This window comes from Phodopus roborovskii, unplaced genomic scaffold, assembly GCF_943737965.1.
Source record: "Phodopus roborovskii unplaced genomic scaffold, PHOROB, whole genome shotgun sequence".
Taxonomy (NCBI): Eukaryota; Metazoa; Chordata; class Mammalia; order Rodentia; family Cricetidae; genus Phodopus; species Phodopus roborovskii.
In genome coordinates, this window is record NW_026126622.1 from 652,688 (window position 1) to 673,531 (window position 20,844).

Genomic DNA, 20,844 nt, shown 5'->3' on the forward strand with positions numbered 1-20,844 from the left:
TACTTTATTCCTAAGGACTAGCTTTCATGGTACTAGAATGCACCATGCAAGCTTCCAAAGAAAAGAAACAATCAGTGGATCTACCTAGCAATGACACCAATGAACTGCAACAAAAAAAAAAAAAAAAAAAAAAAAAAAAGCAATATGGTCCAATAACCCTAAGGGTGCAGTAGTGGCACATACAGCTTGGAAGTAACCAATAGCTTTTTAATTTGACTTAAGACACATTCAACAAGAGAGAAGCCATGCCTGATACTGGAAGTCTAGCCAACTACTACCCAAGACTGGTGAAGTCATTGATCTCAGAGATGAAACTACAATAACCACTTTATTAACCAGCACAATCACTACCTACACTCTAAATATTTGTCTTTATACCCACAGTAAGTATCATCCTTGCTCATCATGGAAATTTCTCTTTTCAACAGATGGAGACCATTAAAGAAAAACAATAACCAATCAAAATGTAGAGACAGTGTGGACACAGTGCCAATGGATACATCATCAAACAATTCCTGCACCTAAGGCTAAAGGTAAATTGTAGAAGAGAGCCACACAAAGGAGAAGAGGAGAAGGCAATGGAAAGTCAAGGGTGCAGGAAGGAACAAAAGCAGCAGAAATATACTGATGGGAGATGCCATTGTTTCTCATACTGATTAATGAATAAAGCACTGTTGGCCAATAGGAAAGGAAGATAGGAGGGACTAGGAGACAAGGAGGAAAGAGGAAGTAGTAAGGAGAGTCAAGATGGAGAGTGGAGAGAGAACAGAACCGCTGTTCCTCCATTCTCAGTAAGACCAAGTGGAAATACATAGAAATTGGTTAATACTTAAGACAGAGCTAGCGGATAAGAAACACGTAACTGGCCAACAGCATAATATCAAATACAGAGTCTCAATGTGTTAACTGGGGCTGGTGCAGCAGTGGGACAAGACTGGGGGGGGGGGCGGGAGGAAAAACTTTACTCCTTACAATATACACGTGTGAGTGCATTCAAAGACTATGTCAGAGGTGATGGGACACAATCAGAGTGGTAACATGGGAGGAGACCAAAGGAGAATAACTGGGAGGGGCTGAAGGGGGGAAGTGGGGAGAGGAAATCATGTAACTGTTTCACTTGAAAACATTTTTAAAAGAGTATGTCAGTGAAGAGAATGTTAATCTTAAGGTTAAAATTACAGTGAGAAACAAAATACATGGCAATTAAAGCACCTAAGTCGAGGATGTGAATCTGAAGCCTCAGCGGAGAAGCGTGCTAACATCTGCACATTGCACAGAAAGAGCTGTGACCTTCATTAGGCTTTCATTAGTCAAGGATTTCTGCTGCAGTCTGTAGGTCACGGGAAGAAAGAGATGTACGACTAACAAACTGGGGGGGGGGATGAGAAAGGAAAGGGAAGCAAGCAGAGGAGCCACAGCAGACACTGAAAAACTAAACTCAACCCAGCAGCTGTACCCAACAATGAATACAAGACAAGGGTTGTCAATGAAACACCATAGAACCCCACTGCACGCTTCACAAAAGGGACACCATGATCATTTAAATAAAACTACTTTCAATTACTTCTGAACTTACAAGAAGGAAGAGGGTTAGGTATGCAGCAATTCCAGAGTTATAGAACAGTGGCCAAACAACAGTCTTTATTTTACTACTTGGCCTACTTGAATCCCTTTAAAATTAATGCTGCTCAATATTGATCAAGGCACCATAAATGGTGTCTTGCTACTTTAATTTTTAAGTATTTCTCTCTAAACCACAAGAATGTCTTAAGCAATGGCAATTTGGATGATTTCTCCCCTTCGACTCAAGTCTGTAAGTAGTACGGTTTTTCCGTCCGCCGCCGCTGGTCTTGTCCCGCCGCCAAGCCAGCCCCAAATAATGCACACTGAGACTCTGTATTTGATATAATCTTATCGGCTAGCTCTGTCTTAAGTATTAACCCATTTCTATGCATTTCCACTTGGTCTTACCGAGAGCTGAGGAATGGCAGTTCTGTTCTCTCCAGACTCTCCATCTTGATTCCTCCTTACTACTTCCTCTTTCTCCTCATCTCCTAGTCCCTCCTATCTTCCTTTCCTATTGGCCAACAGTGCTTATTCATTAACCAGTATGAAAAACATATACAGAATGACATCTCCCATCACAAGTCTTTTTAAAAATTTGATTTGCCTTGCTATACAAAGCATATCTTTCTTTTGTAATTTTAAGAAATGTCACTGGAAGGTCAGCCTTCCAGTTCTGCATGTAATGAGCTTGGAATTCACCACTGTGTCCTAACAAGAAGTAAAAAGCTGAGCAGACTGAAAATGAGCCATGCCTTGCCTACTTTGTAGGAGAGGGGAGAACCTGGAACACATAGCTGCCTTCAAGGTCAGGAGACAAGAAGTCTCAGCAAACAAGGTAGACTCGGAGCAAAGGAGAACATGACAGAAGGACCTGGCTGTCATGGAATGCTGAAGACTCAGTGCCTGACAGTTAAAAATCCAAGAGGAACTTAGGCATAGGAGCCCCACAACACTGGGAGGGTTCCTACCAGTAGCCTGACCAGGATCCCTGGCAAACATAGAGACACTCTTCCTCTGGCTTCCACAGGCACTCTGCAATACAAATCCCAGCCAGCCTTAGACAGTCTGTTCCATCTAATGAGAAAGAAAATGCTCAGTAGTACTCTTAGATTCTGACAGGATTCTTGGGTTGATGTCCAATTCAGAAGGTCCAAAACTTCAGTGATCTTTGAGTTTCTCATTTCTTAAAAAAAACAATCCTCATGAGAATGTCAGTCTTCATATTGGGGCTTTCCCAGGGAAAACTGTCATTACAGATAATAGACTATAACTTTAAAAGACATGTTGATTTGTTTTGTTGTTTTGCTTTTGCTTTCTTTTTTTAAATATAAGTGTGCTTTCTAGACTTACATTTTATACAATAAACTATTTTTGGTGAAGGTTAAAAACAAAACAAAATAACAAAAAAAAAAAAAATAACAAAGAAAATGACTGAATAATTGGTTCACAGTCCAGGGACAGGGGCTCAGCAAAGCCTGCCACTTGATCACAGTACAAAGAGACATTTCCTCTCTTCCTACACGGATCCATATCTTCAATGGCTAATTTACTGGAATTCCCCCATCATGCCTGGCTGTAAGAAAACATGCTGAAAGGCAAAAAAAAAAAAAAAAAAAAAAAAAAAAAAAAATGTAACTTGAAGAGTCAGAAAGGGCAGGCATGAGAGGGATGCCTTCAAAACCAGAAACTGACATCTGGGAGACAAAGCAGATCCCATGCAAGAACAGATGGTGACAGAGAAAAGGAGAAATTGTACAGAAGAGTCTAAGGAAATGCCGAATACCAGAGCCTGGTAAGAAGGTGCACAGAAGGGCCTCTGGAAGTCAGACTACATCCGTAGGAACTCTAAGAAAAACACTGAAAGAATAAAAAAAGCACAGAAGAAGTATAACATGGGACAGACAGAAACTAAATTATATGTATTAATCCAAACATGTCAATCGCCACTTTGGCTTGATGGTCTAAATGTACCACCTAAAACAAATGAAGTGAATGAAAAAAACAAAGTCCAACTCTGTATTGTCTTCATGAAACTTTATTAAATATAAAAACAGAAAGAGATTAAAAGTAGAAAGGAAAAAATATACAGTGCTAATTGTAAATATAAGAAAAGTATATTAAGAGAAGAACTCAGAACAAGCAATGTTGTCAGAGATAGAGGCTATAGCTGCATAATGAAAACAAGGTCAATTTTCCAAGACATAAAACTCTTCACATGTGCCTAACAATGGAGCATCAGATAAGAGAAGATGTGAAGTTAGAAAACTGCAAGCAGTTAAACCCACCCTCACAGCTAAAAGGCCTTTGTTAAAAACACACACTGATGTGCTTGCTGCTCATGGTGCCATCCACTTGTAATGCTAGCACATGAAAAGCAGAGGCCAGACAGGGCTCCATAGCAAGACCTGGCTCTGCCTCTCTGTCTCTGTCTGTCAACCTACCTATCTACCTGCAAAAGGAATAAATGTACTTGCGCTGCAGGCAGAAAATCAGTTAAGGACACAGTTGGATTTGAGATCACCATCAGCTGGATACAATCAATCTCTATAGAAGAATTCTACACCAGATGAATGCATATTCTCAAAATGCCATGGAACATTCAAAGAGATCAAGGGCATTCTAAGTACAACATACCTTGCCACACAGTTAAAAGGAGAGCAACCTCACAACCTGTGCTGAGTCTACAGTGGAATTCAACTAGAACTCAGCAACAGAAAGAAACCTAGAAACACCCCTCCCCACACAGACAGAGATTTAAAAACCACACTACGAGATACATGCCTAAAAAATAAATCTCAAAATATACTTTAACTCAATAAAAACAAACATAACTATTCAAAACTTGTAAGACAAATCAGTGCTTAGAAGGAAACGTATAACACTGAGAAGCATTTAAAAAGAAATACCTAAAATCAATAATGTTTCTACCTTATGGGAAAAAACAAATTAATAAATCCAAATACTAATTACAACAGAAATAAATTAATTTGACAATAGGAAATCAATAGGCAAAATGAACATTAAAAAATGTGTTTGAAAAGATCAATAGAATTGACAAGCCTCTAGCTATAGTAGGAAAACAAAGACCAGAAACTAATACCAGAAATGAAAAAAAAAGCCACTATTCCAAACCCTGACATTAAAATTATGTAAACTAATATATGAACAAGGGCGTCCTCACAAATTTGACAGCCTAAATGAAATGAACCATTTCTTTTAAATAAATAATTTGTCAAAGTATACACATACATACTGCTGAATAGGCTGATATAAAGAAAATGAATCAATCACTAATTCTGAAGAAAACAAAAAACACCAGGCTCAGACATTAGGAAAATACACCAGTTCTCTATTATGTTTGGGAAAGGGCAAAGGAATATTTCCTGCATGATCCTACAAAGACACATAACTCCAGAACACAAATATAAAAATCTTCAACAATGGAATCTTCAAGAAGATTCAAGAAGTGAAGTGCTTGACACTATGCCCGAAGTCCTGTGTTGTATCCTAGGACCCACACCATAGAAGGAGAATATTAATTCCTACAAGATGTCCTTTGATCACCATATGAGTACTGTGGTGCATGCATGCATAGAGAAACACACACAGAGATACACACGTGTATACACACATAACAGGTAACTAAATAAATGTAAAACAATAAAATATGAGCAGACTGGATCTAAACAATGTACAAGGAGAATTATTCCTCATTACCAAATGGGATTTATTCCAAATATGTAGCTCAACATTCAGATATCAACTAATATAATCCATCACACCAACCAGCTAAAGACCAACAATTCCACTACCCTGTATCAACAGGCACAAATAAGCTTTTGAAAAATGCTCTATATTCTTTCATGATATAAAATCAGAAATACAGGAGAACTTCATCAATTAGATAAAAAATGCTAACAAAAATTACAGCTAGATTCATAACTAATGGTGACAAATGCAAAGCTTTACTATCAAGGACCTGAGCAAGGCCAGAATGTTCCTCTCATTACTCCTTTTCAATGCATAACACATAAAAAAAATGAATAAAGATAAACACACTGGGAAAGGAAAACTATGACAGCCTGTGTCAACAAAACCCAAAAGAATCGGCCAGGTAGTGATAGCAGCACAAGCCAGGACAGTGGTGGCACACGCCTTTAATCCCAGCACTTGGAGGCAGAGGCAGGTAGATCTCAGTGAACTCTAGGCCAGCCTGGTCTACAAAGTGAGTTCCAGGACAGCAAGCCAGGACTGTTACATAGAGAAACCCTATCTCAAAAAACAAAACAAACAAACAAACAAACAAAAAGAATCACTAAATAAAGTCACAAAAAATTTTTTTGTAGACACTGGAAACCTAATTCTGAATAAAGTGCACACATAAAAGATAGTTGACACAGTAACAAAGACAAGTAATGCCTCCTAACTTTAAGACCAATATACTGGTGACCAAGGGAATGTGATACTGATGAGGAAATACATGAGTCAGTCGAATGGAAGAGTGAACCCCCAAAATAAATATGTATAAACATTGGTGATAGGTGCTTTTAAATAAATGATACCCCCAAAACAATTATCTGTACACCAAAAATATACACTTTATACCCTTCATAAAAATAGCTCAAAATAAATCATATCTTAACAAACGTGAAACTGTACATATTTATTCTGACAAAGAAAAAGCTCACAAAAGGCAAAATTCATTAAAGACACAATTTGTACAATAGATTTTAACAAATTAAAATTTTCTATTGTATAAAACACATTGCTGAAACAAAATGACAAACCAACTATTAAACACATTCCAAATGACACATCTGATAAACGACTGTTTTTCAAATACATGCAACAATAAAGATTTCACTACAAAAGAGGGTCAAGGATCCTAATAAGACACTAAAGAAAAACAGGTGGCAAAACTCCCACAAAAAAGATGTTCCACATCATACATCAGGGAAATCCAAATGAGACAGTAAGGTGCTATTACACAGCTGTTGGAATCAACAATATCTGAGACTCCAACGATACCAAATGCTGCTATGGACAGAGAGAAATAGGAATGCGCACTGCTAACCTGAAAGCTTGTCTGAGTATTCCTTACAAAGTGGAATAAGCCCTTAGCATTCAGACTTGCAAGTGCTCCTACTGGTATTTTCCATAAGACTTAAGTCTTCATAAGAACATGAACACAGATATCACAGCTGTTTATTCATAGGTGCCAAAACTTAGGTACAAATAAGATATGCCTCAATAGATTAAATGAAATGAGCTAATGCAATCACAATGCCCTATTATTTAACACAGAAAAGACATGAGCTAGCAAGTCATTAAAAAGGGGGGGGGGTGTTCAAATACCTGTTACTAAGATAAAGGAGAAATCTGAAAAGGCTACAAGATGACCATAATTATATCACATTCTGGAAAAGAATTTTTTTCAGGGGTGAATTGTATGGTATGTGGTGTAGTATGTGCACTGTATATATATGTTACTATAGTTGTGTGTATGATGAGCCTACAGGTCAACGTTGGGTAGCTTTCCTTTAATGGGCTCTTCCTTTATTTTTTGAGTCAGGGTCTCTTGCTAATTCTGAATTCTGCTAAAGTGGTCAATACAATGAATAAAAATATCAGTGTTTACAATAAAATATGGAGAAAAAAGTGGGGGAACATCAATAGTTTTAAAGCAGTGCTTCAACTCTGAATGTGCTCCAATGGGGGGCACAGTGTATTAAGATACATTTGTCCAGGCCTAAAATGTTGTCTGTAAAAATATAAAGCACAGCCTGAGAGTGATGCTGACCTGTCAGTGTAGATTACTGGGCTTGCACTATACCACTGTACAGGGAATGCTAATGAGGAAGCTGGAGGTAGGGGCAGAGGAAAGGAGCCAGGTGGGAAATCTCTACACTTGTTGTGAACTTTGAAGAGCTCTAAAAACAGGAAGGTGTTAAATTATGGTAACTTTCTGGCTTTTCACCTTGGTTTGTTCTGCTTAGGCATCCCTTGCGAGTATGATTTTTATTTAGACGTGCGGCACTTTAAATACAGCTAGTAAATACAAAGCACAAAATCTGCTGAATGTTAGCAGGAGGACACTAAAGAGACTTCAGATAAACCCCCAAGTTGTTAAGAACCAGGGCTCCACACCATGCTGTCCTCTACAGTAGCAAACTCAAAATACACCACCAATTCCACTGTCTAGTGAATAACAAGTGCAGAAAACTCTATAATCCAAAACCTTTACAATTCTAAAATCCATTCATGCATATTTATGCATTTTATATTTATGCATAACTACATACTGATTCATATTATTCATTTAAAGCACACTATCTTCTGGAGATGTTTTGATAACTGCATATTTATTTTATGCAAATGAATATTTAGGATGGCCTTTAGGTGCATGGATCCAGGTAAATGGCCAAAAAGCAGCAAAGGAGAAATATTATAAAAACCAGTTGCAACTCAGAGACCCCACACACACAAGTCTTCACAACGATTTCCTATGCATTACTTCATTTTCAACACAGTGAAAATGCCCATGAAGTAAATTAAGAATCACTATAAACCTGAGTATGCATTAGGAATAAGGGGGCACTTCCACCTAGTCTATCTGTCATGATGCTATATGTACAATTATGTATCATGGGTGGTATATCCACAAAAAAAAAAAACTCTTGAGTCTTTCTCTAGCCACATTGCCCCAGAGGTCATGCTGTATTTGACCCTGTTATGATTTAAATGAATCCACAAAAGCCCATGTATTGGAATTTTAATTCTTTAATACAGTAATGTAAGAGTGAGCCTTGGTGATTGCAATCTGGGTCCTGGGGACATAGCCTTCAAAAATGCCTTTCGAGGACTTGGTTAATTCTCAAGAGACCTCAAGAAGCAGCTATAACCCAAGGCTGCCCCTGTGTCTAGCCTCTTCTGCATGGGCACACTTGCCCTTCTGCTTTCTGCTATGAGTTCAAGCAACATGAGAGCTTTCACTAGAATCTAAGAGGATGCTATGACCACGACCCTGGACTTCGCAGTTTCTAGACCCAGAAACCAAAATAAACCTCTTTCTTTATAAATTATACTCTCAGCTGTTTTGTTAGAGAAACAGAAAATAAACTAAGAAAGATCTCAGTGTCCTTGCCCAAACTTTCTCTCCTCTCTAGCTTGCCCCACATTGGAGGCTTTTGTATCTTCTAAATATAGATCCAGATACTTTCCACTCCTGCTCAGAAATTCACCATGCCTTCCCACTCTCTACTGAGTGCTTTACCAAGGAGACAGCCAAATAACTAGAATAGACCACAGTGAGTACAACAAATCCATGTTTTATCTTTAAAACATATGTACATGATGGGAGATGTCATTCTGTATATATTTCTCATACTGGTTAATGAATAAAGTACTGTTGGCCAATAGGAAAGCAAGATAGGTGGGACTAGAAGACAAGGAAAAAAAAGGAAGTAGTAGGGAGGGTGAGCATGGAGAGTCTGGAGAGACTAGAACCACCAGCCGCCTCTGGCTGGTAAGACCACGTGGAAATACAAAGAAATGGGTTAATAATTAAGACAGAGCTAGCCGATAAGAAACTAGTACCTGGCTAACAACATTGTATCAAATACAGAGTCTCTGTGTGTTATTTGGGGCTGGTGCAGTGGTGGGACAAGACTCAGGCAGCGGGTGGAAAAAAAACGTACTCCTTACATGAACATTTTTCATTATAATCTATAATTCATATTTCCTGGATTTAATAAAAATCTTAGGTTAGAATGCTTCCATTTCTAGGAAAATAGGCTCTGGCAAGCTAGTCCTGTAGTTTTACAAAACTCTGGCTTGCTATCTCCTCATGCACAGAGTCTGTGACACTCAGGTAGAGCATAGGCCAGCATGTGAATACTACAGCATATTCAAGATACTTTACACACTAGAACTTCCTACCAGAAAAAAAAAAAAAATCACATATTTTTTAAAAGAATACAAACTAGAAATGGGGGTTGATAAAACTATCTATGGTTTGATAGATATTTTTAAACTCTTAATAAGCATAAATTTTCTGAAAAGTCTTGTAACTAAACCTAAAGCAAATATTGAGACAGGATCCCATGGAAACACAGTTGGAGGCAGGGAGCCTGGATCTTATAGAAACACCCTGCTGAAGGTGTGTCTCCTCCCTCATATCTGCAACCCCCACTCCTTCTGTTTTTATTATCTGAGAAACACTTCCTGTGTTTGTTTGTTTGTTTGTTTGTTTGTTTGTTTTTCTACCTGGGAAACTCCTATTGGAAATCCAACCTCTTGCTCTTTGAGACCTTTCAGATACTGTAACTAGAAATGTTTCCTCACACATGTGGGCAGATTTCATCTGCAATCTATGTTACATTCCATCAATAAAGATATCTTAGACTTATTCTCAGTCTTAGATCCAGCCAGATCACGTAGCCTCTAAATCTGGAAGTCCTCTTTATTCTTCTATACATTCTCAGAACCTAACAAGGCCTACACTGGGAGCCCTATAAACAAAGGTAGAAGAAGTTGATGGTGCAAACAACCTTGCATGAAATATATACTTATATGTGTGTGACACTATATGCCATCTCCACATCTCTGAAGGCTTTAAAAAGAGGAATTCTTTAAAAAGAGGAAGCAGTGGGGGGGGGCAATCAATCCTGATCTATGGAACAGAGATCAGAATGAGCAAAATAACCCCCAGTACTGAATTTGTAAAGAGATTGCACTAGCTAGCCAACACTGCAACTCATAACCCTCAGGAGAGCTGGTGTCTCTGTCCAGAGTGCTGAGATTTCAGCAAAAAAAGACCTGGCTGGGTTTCAAAACCATGCAGAGTCAATCAGGATTGGAATACAAATGTTTGCATATTTCCTTAGCCTGATGTAGAAGCCTCCTTCTCGCCAGAAGCTTAAAAAAGCCACATTCAATCAGCTACAGTTCATCCAGTCGACTCTGTTCTGCAAAAAATAAGTTACCAAGTCAAAAAAGCAGCAGCTTATGATGGGCAAAGGGCATGTAAACTCACTCCACGTGAGTTTTCTTTCGCAGATTGCCTGTCATCTCTGGGTACCCTTGATCACACCTTGATCACACCTCTCTAGGAATGGACTTCCTGACCTTTGACAGGAGAGACTACATAATTAAGATGGAATAAGCCCTCAGCAAATTATCAGCATGTGGCAAGAAACTCTCTGTTAATCCTCTCAAAATCCTTGAAGTGGATATGATTGTTCTCATTTTACACATGAGAAAGCAGGGCTGAGAAAAGTTAAGTAGCTCTCTCAAGGCCACTCCACAAACATGCAGCATTGCCTAGTGGGAAGTTCAATATGTGCACAGCTAGATGTGAGTCCAAGGTAAGGCCATGACTTTCCTGAACCTTACACTCCTCCCATGACCCTCTTCACATATATGTTTCTAACACTGATAACGGCAATGAAGTAAAAGTATAGAATTTGTTGTTTTTTTTCTCTAATTTTCTAACATAATTAACTTTTCCCACACCATTAATCCTAGTTTCCACCATAACTTTCCCTAAGTGTCAGCAAGCCTTCCTGACATGTTAGCTAAAGCTCCTAATCGCCTTAGAAAGCCTGCTTCACTTCTTCACACAAGCTCCACACCTGAGAGGGCCCCTCTACCATAAATCTCACTACCCAGCCAGAGGCTGCTATGGAACACACAATGAGGTTGGCTAGCCAAAGCAGACCCTGGACAAGTAGAGGCAGAGGAAGGCAACTTACTGTGTGACTCTTATAGAACATGTTATCCTAGCTACCTGACCCTTCCGTCCTTTTTGCATGAAAATAACAATAGTTGTGTATCTGGCTTTGGGAACTCTGTAAATTATTCATGTTGTCTTTAGCCCAGCACAATGGCCAGTGAAGTATTTATGTGTCCATTCTGTTAATAGAGAATTAAAGCTCATGTGTTTATGCAACTTCCTAGTCAACCATGTGGAGACCAGCAAAGCCAGAAGCAACCACAACAATTTCTCCACTAGTTAACTGAACTGTTCTGCAGCCCTACCCCACCCCAACTTCCCAGGAGCCTTTATGGCCTCCTCTACTTCACAGCTTTCTACCTCCAGGACAGAATCTCCTTCTCAGTGCCCATCACTCTTACTCAAAACCTACAAGACTGTGCTCTGTAAACTTAGGAAACAATTGTCTGCTTGACAGTAGCTGTCTTTACAACTCTCATAATAAAGTCCCTGCATTACACACAAATACTTAATGAAGCAGGATCCTGCCATAGAAAGAAATGCTGACTTAACAGGTATAGTACAGGGACAGAAGCCATTCAGCATGAAAATTAGATTAGGAGGAACAGCATAGGAGGGAACATAGACGTGACAAGTGTCACCTGCCATGCCACTTTACCTAAGTCCCTTTATTACAGTTTTCTGCACGTCCTACCAGTTGTGACTATTCAGGTAGTTACTCCTGATGAACACAAACACCGCTTTTCTCCACCCTTACCAGTCTCAAGCCTTGGACACAAGACTTGTAGAAAAGCCTTGTATAGATACTAGAACACTTTGTAAGTATTGGCACTGTTTAAAGAATCCACTTATGAAAAATCGTACAAGTAGCCTAGCTAGAAGAAGGGGGGGGGTAGAAACACTGACACAGATACGTAGGCGGGGTGTGTGGCCTAAATCTAGTAGCTTACTGCAAGGGGTCGAAGGGACTGCTATCAGAAGGATCACCAGCACCAGTCCTGTCCACAAAATAAAAACAATGTCCATCACCCTAATGGGATGGGTGTATGTGTAAACACCTACAGGTAGCCTTCTATCCAAGCAGAATGGCAGCGGAAAGGCCAGCACCACCCCCCCAACCCCCACCCCCACCCCTGCCAAGGCACTACGCAGTCACTAAAGAAATATAAAAGCCTTGAAATGACTAAACTATGCCGGGCGCAGGACTGCACTAGTTTTCTCTCCAAGGAAGACTGAAAGTGACCAACACATCTTGTTCCTGCTACTGACTCCCAACTCGGGACACTTTGGCCCAGGAGTTTCTAGCTGAGGGAAAGGCGCGCCCACGCACAGGTGGCTGGGGGGGAGGGAGGGGAGAGGGGGTTGTCCTTGCATGGAGCGCTGCCCTGTACAGGACAGGAAGGTGTAGGACCCGAGCGCCACGCCACACTCACCACATCCATGATCTGCAGGAGGCTCAGGGAGAAGTACACGGTAAGCGGCTGCGAGTCGTTGGCCACTGGTCTCTCCAGCGGGTTGTAGTTCTTGACCAGCTCCTTGTACAGCCTTCTCTGGAACTCGCCTTGCAGGGACACTTGGGAAGCAGAACGCCCAGACAGCCTCAGTACGCGGCCTCCACCAATCCCCGTTCCGCCCCGCCCCGGACCAGCCCAACCCGAGCCGGGTCGCAGCCCGGGACCACCTGCTCCCCCTCCGACTCGCCCGCCCACGCCTGCTGCCGGAAGCCTGCCAGATGAGTGGGGCCGGAGCCGTCCGGCGGTTACCTTGCAGCAGCGCCGCGGCCAGAAGCAGCCAAATGCCTCCCCGTCCGCCGCACATATCGCCGAAGCCACCGCCGCCGTGCCCCGCCGTCCGCCCCGGGCCGAGCAGCCGCTCCTGCTGCCTCCGCGCCTTTAAAACGCTGCGCGCGCCCGTCGCCGCGCGCTCCCACACGTGACAGCGCGCCCCCGCCTCGTGTGAGCGCTTGCCAGGCAGAGCGGCTCCAGGGCCTCCTGGGGAACTGCATCCATCCCTGAGCAGCTAGTCGGTGGCCTCTGACCCTGTGCTGCTTCCCCTGCTATCAGCTGCACGATGCACTCACCCCCTGAACACTACCCCCTGACCCAGTCCTCCAGGACCCACCCTGGTGCCAGCATCTGCGTCACAGGCTTCGGAAGTTTTACCAGTCAGACAAGGTAGACAAGGGAGGAATAACCCTGTACGTTCTCTGCAGGACCTGGTATTTTCAAGGACCAACTGGATGTGGGCGCCTTCCTGAGGCTTTCTATAGTAGGGGTAGTGTGGAGAATATATGGCATGATGTTCCCAGCAGGGAGCCTGTTCTAATCCCGTTTTCTTTTGAAACGGTTTCGGAAAATTGTAACTTTAATTCCAATCTCTTTATGGAAGGGCAAGCCAAAACGTGGTTGTGTAGGCCTTTTTTACTGAAAGCACAGCAAATGGGAAAGGAGGGGTTGAGGGGGACCAGCCACAGAGACCCTGGCCCAGAAGAGCCTTCCTTGTGCTTCTGGAAAGGGAGAAAGGTACTAAGAAGAGCTTTCAGAAGTGAGGAAGGCTGTGCCCCTTTTATGCCCAGAAGCACAGTATAGAAAGCCCATCTTGAAGATTTCTCTGTAGTCCCTTAGGGGGCTCTGTCTCCTGTCTTCCCAGATTGCAGAGCATCTGAGTCATCAGAGTGTCACTCCTATGGGTTAGACAATATGGAGCTAAAAATGAGGGACAGGTTTATCAAAAAATGACTAAGCTGGAAGGTACCCCAGTCATGGGGATGGGGTAGTGAGTCCAGCCACTTGGTTTTCAGGAGCAGTGGCATGCAGTACCCTTGTACCCATGGCTGCTTACTGATTGGAGCATAACGAGTCAATATAAAGTTCAACAGCTGCAGAGTAAGAGCAAAGAAAGAAAACTGACTGGTTTTGGAGAAGGTCCATAAAAAAAGAGGACAACTGACCAGGGTTCCCCTCAAAGGACAGTCAGTATTCCCTCAAAAGACAGTCAGTATTCCACCCGGGAAGGGGTCAGCAGGCAGAGACAGCTATCAAACAGATGGTGTACATCTGGTTCCTGGGTACTTCCCATCCCAGATCCAGCAGTGGGAACATCACCAAGTAGGTACTTGGTGAAGGAATGAGGTGCAAATTAGCGGCTGCTGGCAAAATAGAAAGAAAGAAGAAAAGAAAGGAAGGAAGGAAGAAAGAAAGAAAGGAAGAAAGAGAGGAGAGAAGGAAAATAAAAATGAAAAATGCCAGAGAGGGGGAGCACACATCATGAGCTAGAAGCTTCCCCCTGGCAAACTATCTGTATTGGTGGTGGGATCACAGGGCTCCTGCACTCACTCTACAAGGGCCTAAGAGTCCTAGCTAGCTAGCATCACAGAGGGATGAGTTTCTTCCCTGGAGTATGGCCATTGGGAACATATTACAGAAACCTCAACTTCATCCTTAACCGAGTTGGGGAGTCACATTTAAGAGCCCCAAACATAACACTGATGTTGTACCCTGTAAGATCAAAAACCTAGAAAATAACCTCTTTGGATGGGACAACTGGGACAGAGCATACCTGTGTTATGCTCTGTGCTTGGCCAAATAATTAGAGGTTCTGAAAAATAGTCAGTCCCTTAACTGGGTTGCTTCTCAGTTCTGAAGTGTTAGTATCCCTAATGCCAGTAAGTAGGGCTGTAAGTCCAGCTATACCTTAGTTTTTTGAGGAGACACAGTTATTTTTATTTGTAAGGTATAAAATGATATGAAAGTAGAGCCTACTGGGATATGTTGGCTCACCTCTTAATCCTTTTCTCAGCATAAAAAAAGGTAAACATACAAAACAGAAGTATACTGTGTCCAAGCTTATAAAGACTAGAATTGGAAACAAATCACATGCACCCCACAGCTGATGCCTAGGGAGAGGCAGAGCAAGGTCAGACTCAAGGATGGAAGTCCAGACTTATAATGCCATCCCTCAAGGAAACTGAACCTTGTGCCTGTGAGAGGTATAGAGCTGGGATGAAGAGTTCTTCATAAATCCACAGACTAAAACAAAGCATCCTTCTGTGTAAGAGACTAGAAAACCTCTACAGTATCCCAGGGAAAAGAGGAAGCATGTTTTCTGCTTGGACTCTGGAAAGGGTAATCCTGCCACTAGCCCCAGTGCATCAGGTTTAGTTATGGCAGAGTCAGATGTCAAGTGCCTGTGCTGTTTATATCCAAGGAGTTCTCCTCTAGTGTGTGCTGGAAGCTGGTGGGTTTTACAACCTTCCACACAGGACTCCAAAAGGAAGTCATGGTGAGTTCCAATGACAAAGTGAAAAGCAAGGCTGGAGAGATGGCTCAGCAGTTAAGGCCTTCTCCTGTAATCAGACTGGTGGCTATCCTAACTGTCATCATAGAGCCTTCATCCAGTAATTGATGGAATCTGATGCAGAGATCTACAACCAAGCACCAGGCTGAGTTCTGGGAATCCAATGGAAGAGAAGGAAGAGGGAATACATGAGCAAGTGAGGTCAAGTTCACGAAGGGGAAATCTACAGAGACAGCTGAACCAAACTCATAGGAACTCACAAACTCTAGACCAAGAGCCATGGAGCCTCCATGGGACAAAACTAGGCCCTCTGCATGTGGGAGACAATTGTGTTAGCTGGGTCTATCAGAGGGGACCCTGACCAAAGGACCCATATCTGTCCCTGGTGCATGAGCTAGATTGTTGGAGCCCATTCCCTATGGTGGGATGCCATGCTCAGACTTAATACAGGGGGTAGGGCTTGTGTCAACTTAATGGGCCAGGCATTGTTGACAATCTGTGGGACACTTTACCCATGTAGGAGGAGTGGGTAGGGGTGGGTTGTGGGTGGGGGGAGAACTGTGATTAGAATTTAAAATGAAATTTAAATAAATAAATAATTTAAAAGGGCTTTCGTTGGCTGTTGCTCCAGAGAACCCACCCACATTCAATCCACAGCATTCACGTGATACTTCACAACTGTGAGTACCTTCAGCTCCAGGGGATCTGGTGCCCTCATTTGGCCTTTTCAGGCAGCAGGCTCACATCCAGTGCATAGCTATACATACAGACAAAACACCCATATACATTAAATAATAATAAATTATAATAAAATAAAAAGCATCCAAGTGAATAGACAACACATAAGAGGGGCCACAGTCAGCATTAAAGCTGAGACTACAACAAAGTAGTTAGGAAAGATGCTGTCTGCGGTGGTTTGAAAGAAAATAGCCCCATAGTATCATAGGAATTGGCACTATTAGGAGATGTGGCCTTGTTGGAGGGAGTGTGTCACTGAGGGTGGGCTTTGAAGTTTCAGAAGCTCAAGCCAGGCCCAAGATCTCTCTCTTCCTGCTGTTTGCTGGTACAGATGTAAAGCTCTTGGCTACCTCTCTAGCACTGTGTCTGCCTGCATGCTGCCATGCCTCCCCTCATGATGACAATGAACTAAACCTTTGTACTATAAGCCATCCCCAATTAAATGTTTTCCTTTGTAAGAGATGCCATGGTCATATTGTCTCTTCACAGCAATAGAAACTCTAAGACCCAAGTCCAACAGTTGAAGATGATAGAATGATGTTTTTTAAGATTATAAATTAGGATGTGTAAAATGCTATTATATATATTGATCATGGTGGACAAGGATAATGTCCCCTTTGGCCTAAAACTGCTGGGATGTATTTATTGGAGTGGTTTTCCTGGGTAGGTACAATCTTCTCTGGGTCTTTTAGGAATGCAGAGAGAAAATATAAGACAAAAGCAATATCCAAGAACAAATTCTGGGAACTTTCTAATGTTGACAAGAAACATCAAGCCACAGGTCCCCTTGATCATACATATGACTGCCTTGGATTTTGTTGTTACTGAATTTTAAAGGATTTTCCATCCATTTCTATCTGAAAGAAAGAATGCTGTATAATTTTTACTTCATAAAGTTTCATTATCAGGGCTGGAGCGACATCTCAGTGGTTAAGAGCACTGGCTGCTCTTCCAGAGGTCTTGAGTTCAATTCCTAACAACCACATAGTGCTCACAACTATCTATAATGAAATTTGGTGCCTTCTTCTGGCCTGCAGGAATACATGGAGACAGATTGTTGTACACATAATAAATAAATATTTTTAAAATTTCCATCATCTACTTCTGGTCAAGAATGATGCTACTAGCCTCATGAAGTAAATTGGGAAATAGTCCTCCATATTCTGAAGTTGATTGTAGGAGATACTGTCTCTTCCTTGCATGCTGGTATTATGACAAATGGAGTTTTTGCACCTTAGTTTTCTTTATGGACATTTTGAAATTATTTTTAGTGCTCTTTGATATATTTCTGTCACACATGCCATGTTGTGTGTAGATTGGTCATTTACAACTTTGTGAAATCAGTTCTCTTCTTCCAATTTTATCAGGCATGCACATCCATTACTGTCCCAACATTTTTTGTTTAGGTTAACAACAGAGTTTCACAGCTATAGAAAAGTCCAGAGTTTCTATGTCATCCTGGAAAGGTTTTACTACCTGTGTGTAATCTTTTGAGAATTTCTACCATTTCATTTAAGTAATTATATATCTGGGGCATAACATTATGTTGGCCCTTTGTTGCCTTCATTCTGTCTGCAAGCCATGAAGTGATACTCCTTTTCATCCCCGTTGCTACTAGTTTGTTCCTCATTTTTGTTCTTAATTACATTTGCTGGGGTTTATCAGCCTAATTAATCTTCCCAGATAACAACATTTTCCTAGTTAATTTTCTCACCTTTTTCTTTTATTGGTTTTCATCTCGTGCTTATCATTGCCTTTACACTGAACTATGGGTTTAATCTACTTTTCCTATACACAGTTTTTAATGAATACCCTGAGATCATTGAGCTTAGATTTCCTTTGAAATGGGATGAATGAAGCAGATTTCTGTCTGAGTGCTGCCTTTTAATGTTCCGTACCTAATACCTGCAAATCAAAGAGTTTTCTAATTTCCCTGTGTTATTTTGTATCCAAATAAGTGATTCTTTTCCATATGTAAGATTCTTGTATATTTATAACTTAAATCTCTGTGGTTATAACACATTCTCTGTAAAAAAAAAAAAAAAAAAATCTGCTATATGGTAAATATCCTGTCTTAGAAAACACCCCATATGCACTTGAAAGGGATGTGTATTCTGAAGCTGTTGGATTCAAGGGCCCGTAAATGTCAGTAGACAGGCCCAGAGGGTCCACTACATAGTCTGTTTTCTACTGGCCATCAAATTTCAAGGAATTGTCTTTAATGACAATCCCAATTCTCCAAGAGTTCTTCCATAGGTCTTTAATCTGTGTGTGCGCATGAACAGTTGTTGCATTAGTCAGTTGGCCCATTTTATGTTATTAAATAATTATCTTTAATTCTGGTATTAGTCACAGGCTTGTATTATCTTTGATATTGTTAAATCCATGTCACCTGTCTCGTGCCTGTATTTGCACAGCACATCTTATTTAAATTTACTTCTGCCTGCAACTCAGGACTTTGTATTTAAAGTTTGCCTGGGAGATCATATACAACAGCTTTCTTCTGTTTTGAATATTCTAATATTATTTACTTCTCAGTCCACTTAAATTCAGTGTATCATTGGTCTCCCTAGATTTCTCGTTTTGATATCTAGTCTCTACTTGTCCCATCTATTTTTATGCTTCTATTGTACTGATCTTATTTTAGTTTTTGTCATTTCTGCTTGTAATCAAAATTTTGTTTACTTGTGTCAATGAGATAGCTCAGTTGGCAGGAGCACATGTCATCATGTCTGAAGACACAAGTGAAATCCCCAGGATCCACATGGTGGAAAGAGAGAACTAATTTAATTTCTACAAGTTTTGCTTTGACCTCATACAGGTGCTATGAGATAGAAATACACTCACACACACACTACAAATTAATATAAAAATTTAAAATTATAGACTATCTCACTTAGTTTTTAGTTTTTCATTTTTAAAGTATTTACTAAGTGGTTTGCAATACACTTCATTGCTTTTGTCTTCTAGTGTGTTTACTGCTGAGCTACTTCCACGACACTTAATATTTAATCTCCAATTATCATTGTGCGCCTTTTAACTACGTTGTGGTAAACTGTATAATAGAATGTTGTCATTTTTTATTTAAGCAATAAGTATGGTTGTTAAAAATAAGGTTAGTAAAGAGAGATAATTTATGTTTATGTATATTAATTGAATGTGGAGTTCTATATATTTTCTGAGACCTGTATTTCTGTCTTATGTCCTTGACCCTACAGACTTCTCTTTGAAATTTATCTTCAGTGGTAACTTTTGAGAAACAGTTATTCTTAGTGTAGACCAATTTATAAGTGCTTCATAACACACCTGTCTTTCCTTCTGTTTGCAGCTCTGTTTACCTCCTCCAGGGTCACAGAGAACATCCTCTGTTTTCTTCTGGGAGCTTCATGGTTTTACCTTTCATCCTGGTAATTCCTGCATATCTGGAATTAATTTTATGTATTTTATAAACTATAATTAGGAATAGAGCGTTATTGTTTTCTGTGAATATTCCATTGATCCAATTCATTTAATAAAAGATAATCTTTTCCCCATTGCCATGTCACCATTGTGACAGTCTGGGTTGGGTCTGTAGTACTCAATATAATAGATTTTGCTGACTGTGTTCATTTGGTCTCTAGGTTTGCTTAATATCAGGAGCCTAATCTATAACCTAAATCTGATTCAGATTTCCCTCAGAGAGAAAGATTGCTTCATGGCTGCTGTGGAGCTCATTGTCAAGGGGCACAGAAGGTCAACTTACCTGCTTCTCTAGACCAGCAGCCATGGGTTCCAGTTGGCAGTGCTTAGATATTTAATTTGCAGACACTAAAGAAAAATGATGATGCTTCAATTCTGTAATTCCTCATCTGTCATTTAGATTCTCATCAGGAGTTTGCACAGAAAAAGCAATGCAGATGTTCCCTTTATTCACCAGACTTCAAAACAATGAATATATCCATTAATATCCTATAAGACTAGCTAATCTCTCTCTCTTTCTGTGTGTGTGTGTGTCCATGTCCATGTGCTCACACTCACAAATGCCCAGGCAGATCTCCAGTTTGAGGTAATAATATAACAAGAATTACAGATATCAACTGATGAAACTCATCTCCCTGTTTGAGTTGAGGCATCAGTTGTGACATCTTGCTTCAAGTCTCTGGCTCTGTCAACCAGTTTTGGCTCAAAGGTTCCCTGTGCCCCTGCATCTTTCTGGATGTCAGGCTTCCCTCCCATTTTCCTTTACAGACTAGCGTACACTATAGTCTGGATCTTTGTGGCTCGCTCTCCATTTTATCACAGGTAGTCATTTTCTTCACCCTGTGTGCATTTTATCTTGTCTTGGCAGATCTGCAATAGTGCAAACATCTATATGAGCTCCTGTATTTGTGCCTACAAATCTTTACTATTCTTCGGAGTGCCTGTTCTGTGGTGAGTGAGTGACCCTTCCGTGGGCTCCAAAGTCCTTTAAGGGGCCCTTTGGTCCACTCTCTGCTACAAGATGGTATTCTGAGCTCATCTGTTCATCTTGT

At 40.8% G+C, this 20,844-nt stretch overlaps 1 protein-coding gene across 2 annotated transcripts in view; it reads right to left on the minus strand.

The window, feature by feature from the left end:
- The window catches only part of LOC127238019 (neuronal acetylcholine receptor subunit alpha-7), a 127,340-nt gene extending 114,207 nt beyond the window's left edge, over positions 1-13,133 (minus strand). For both annotated transcript variants that reach the window (XM_051206477.1, XM_051206476.1), the window contains exons 1-2: positions 13,063-13,133; positions 12,733-12,872 (exon numbers count right to left, since the gene is read on the minus strand). In XM_051206477.1, coding sequence (XP_051062434.1) covers positions 12,733-12,872; positions 13,063-13,117 — 195 coding nt within the window. In that variant the 5' untranslated portion in view covers positions 13,118-13,133. The remainder of the gene's footprint in view (positions 1-12,732; positions 12,873-13,062) is intronic.
- Positions 13,134-20,844: the final 7,711 nt, after the last annotated feature.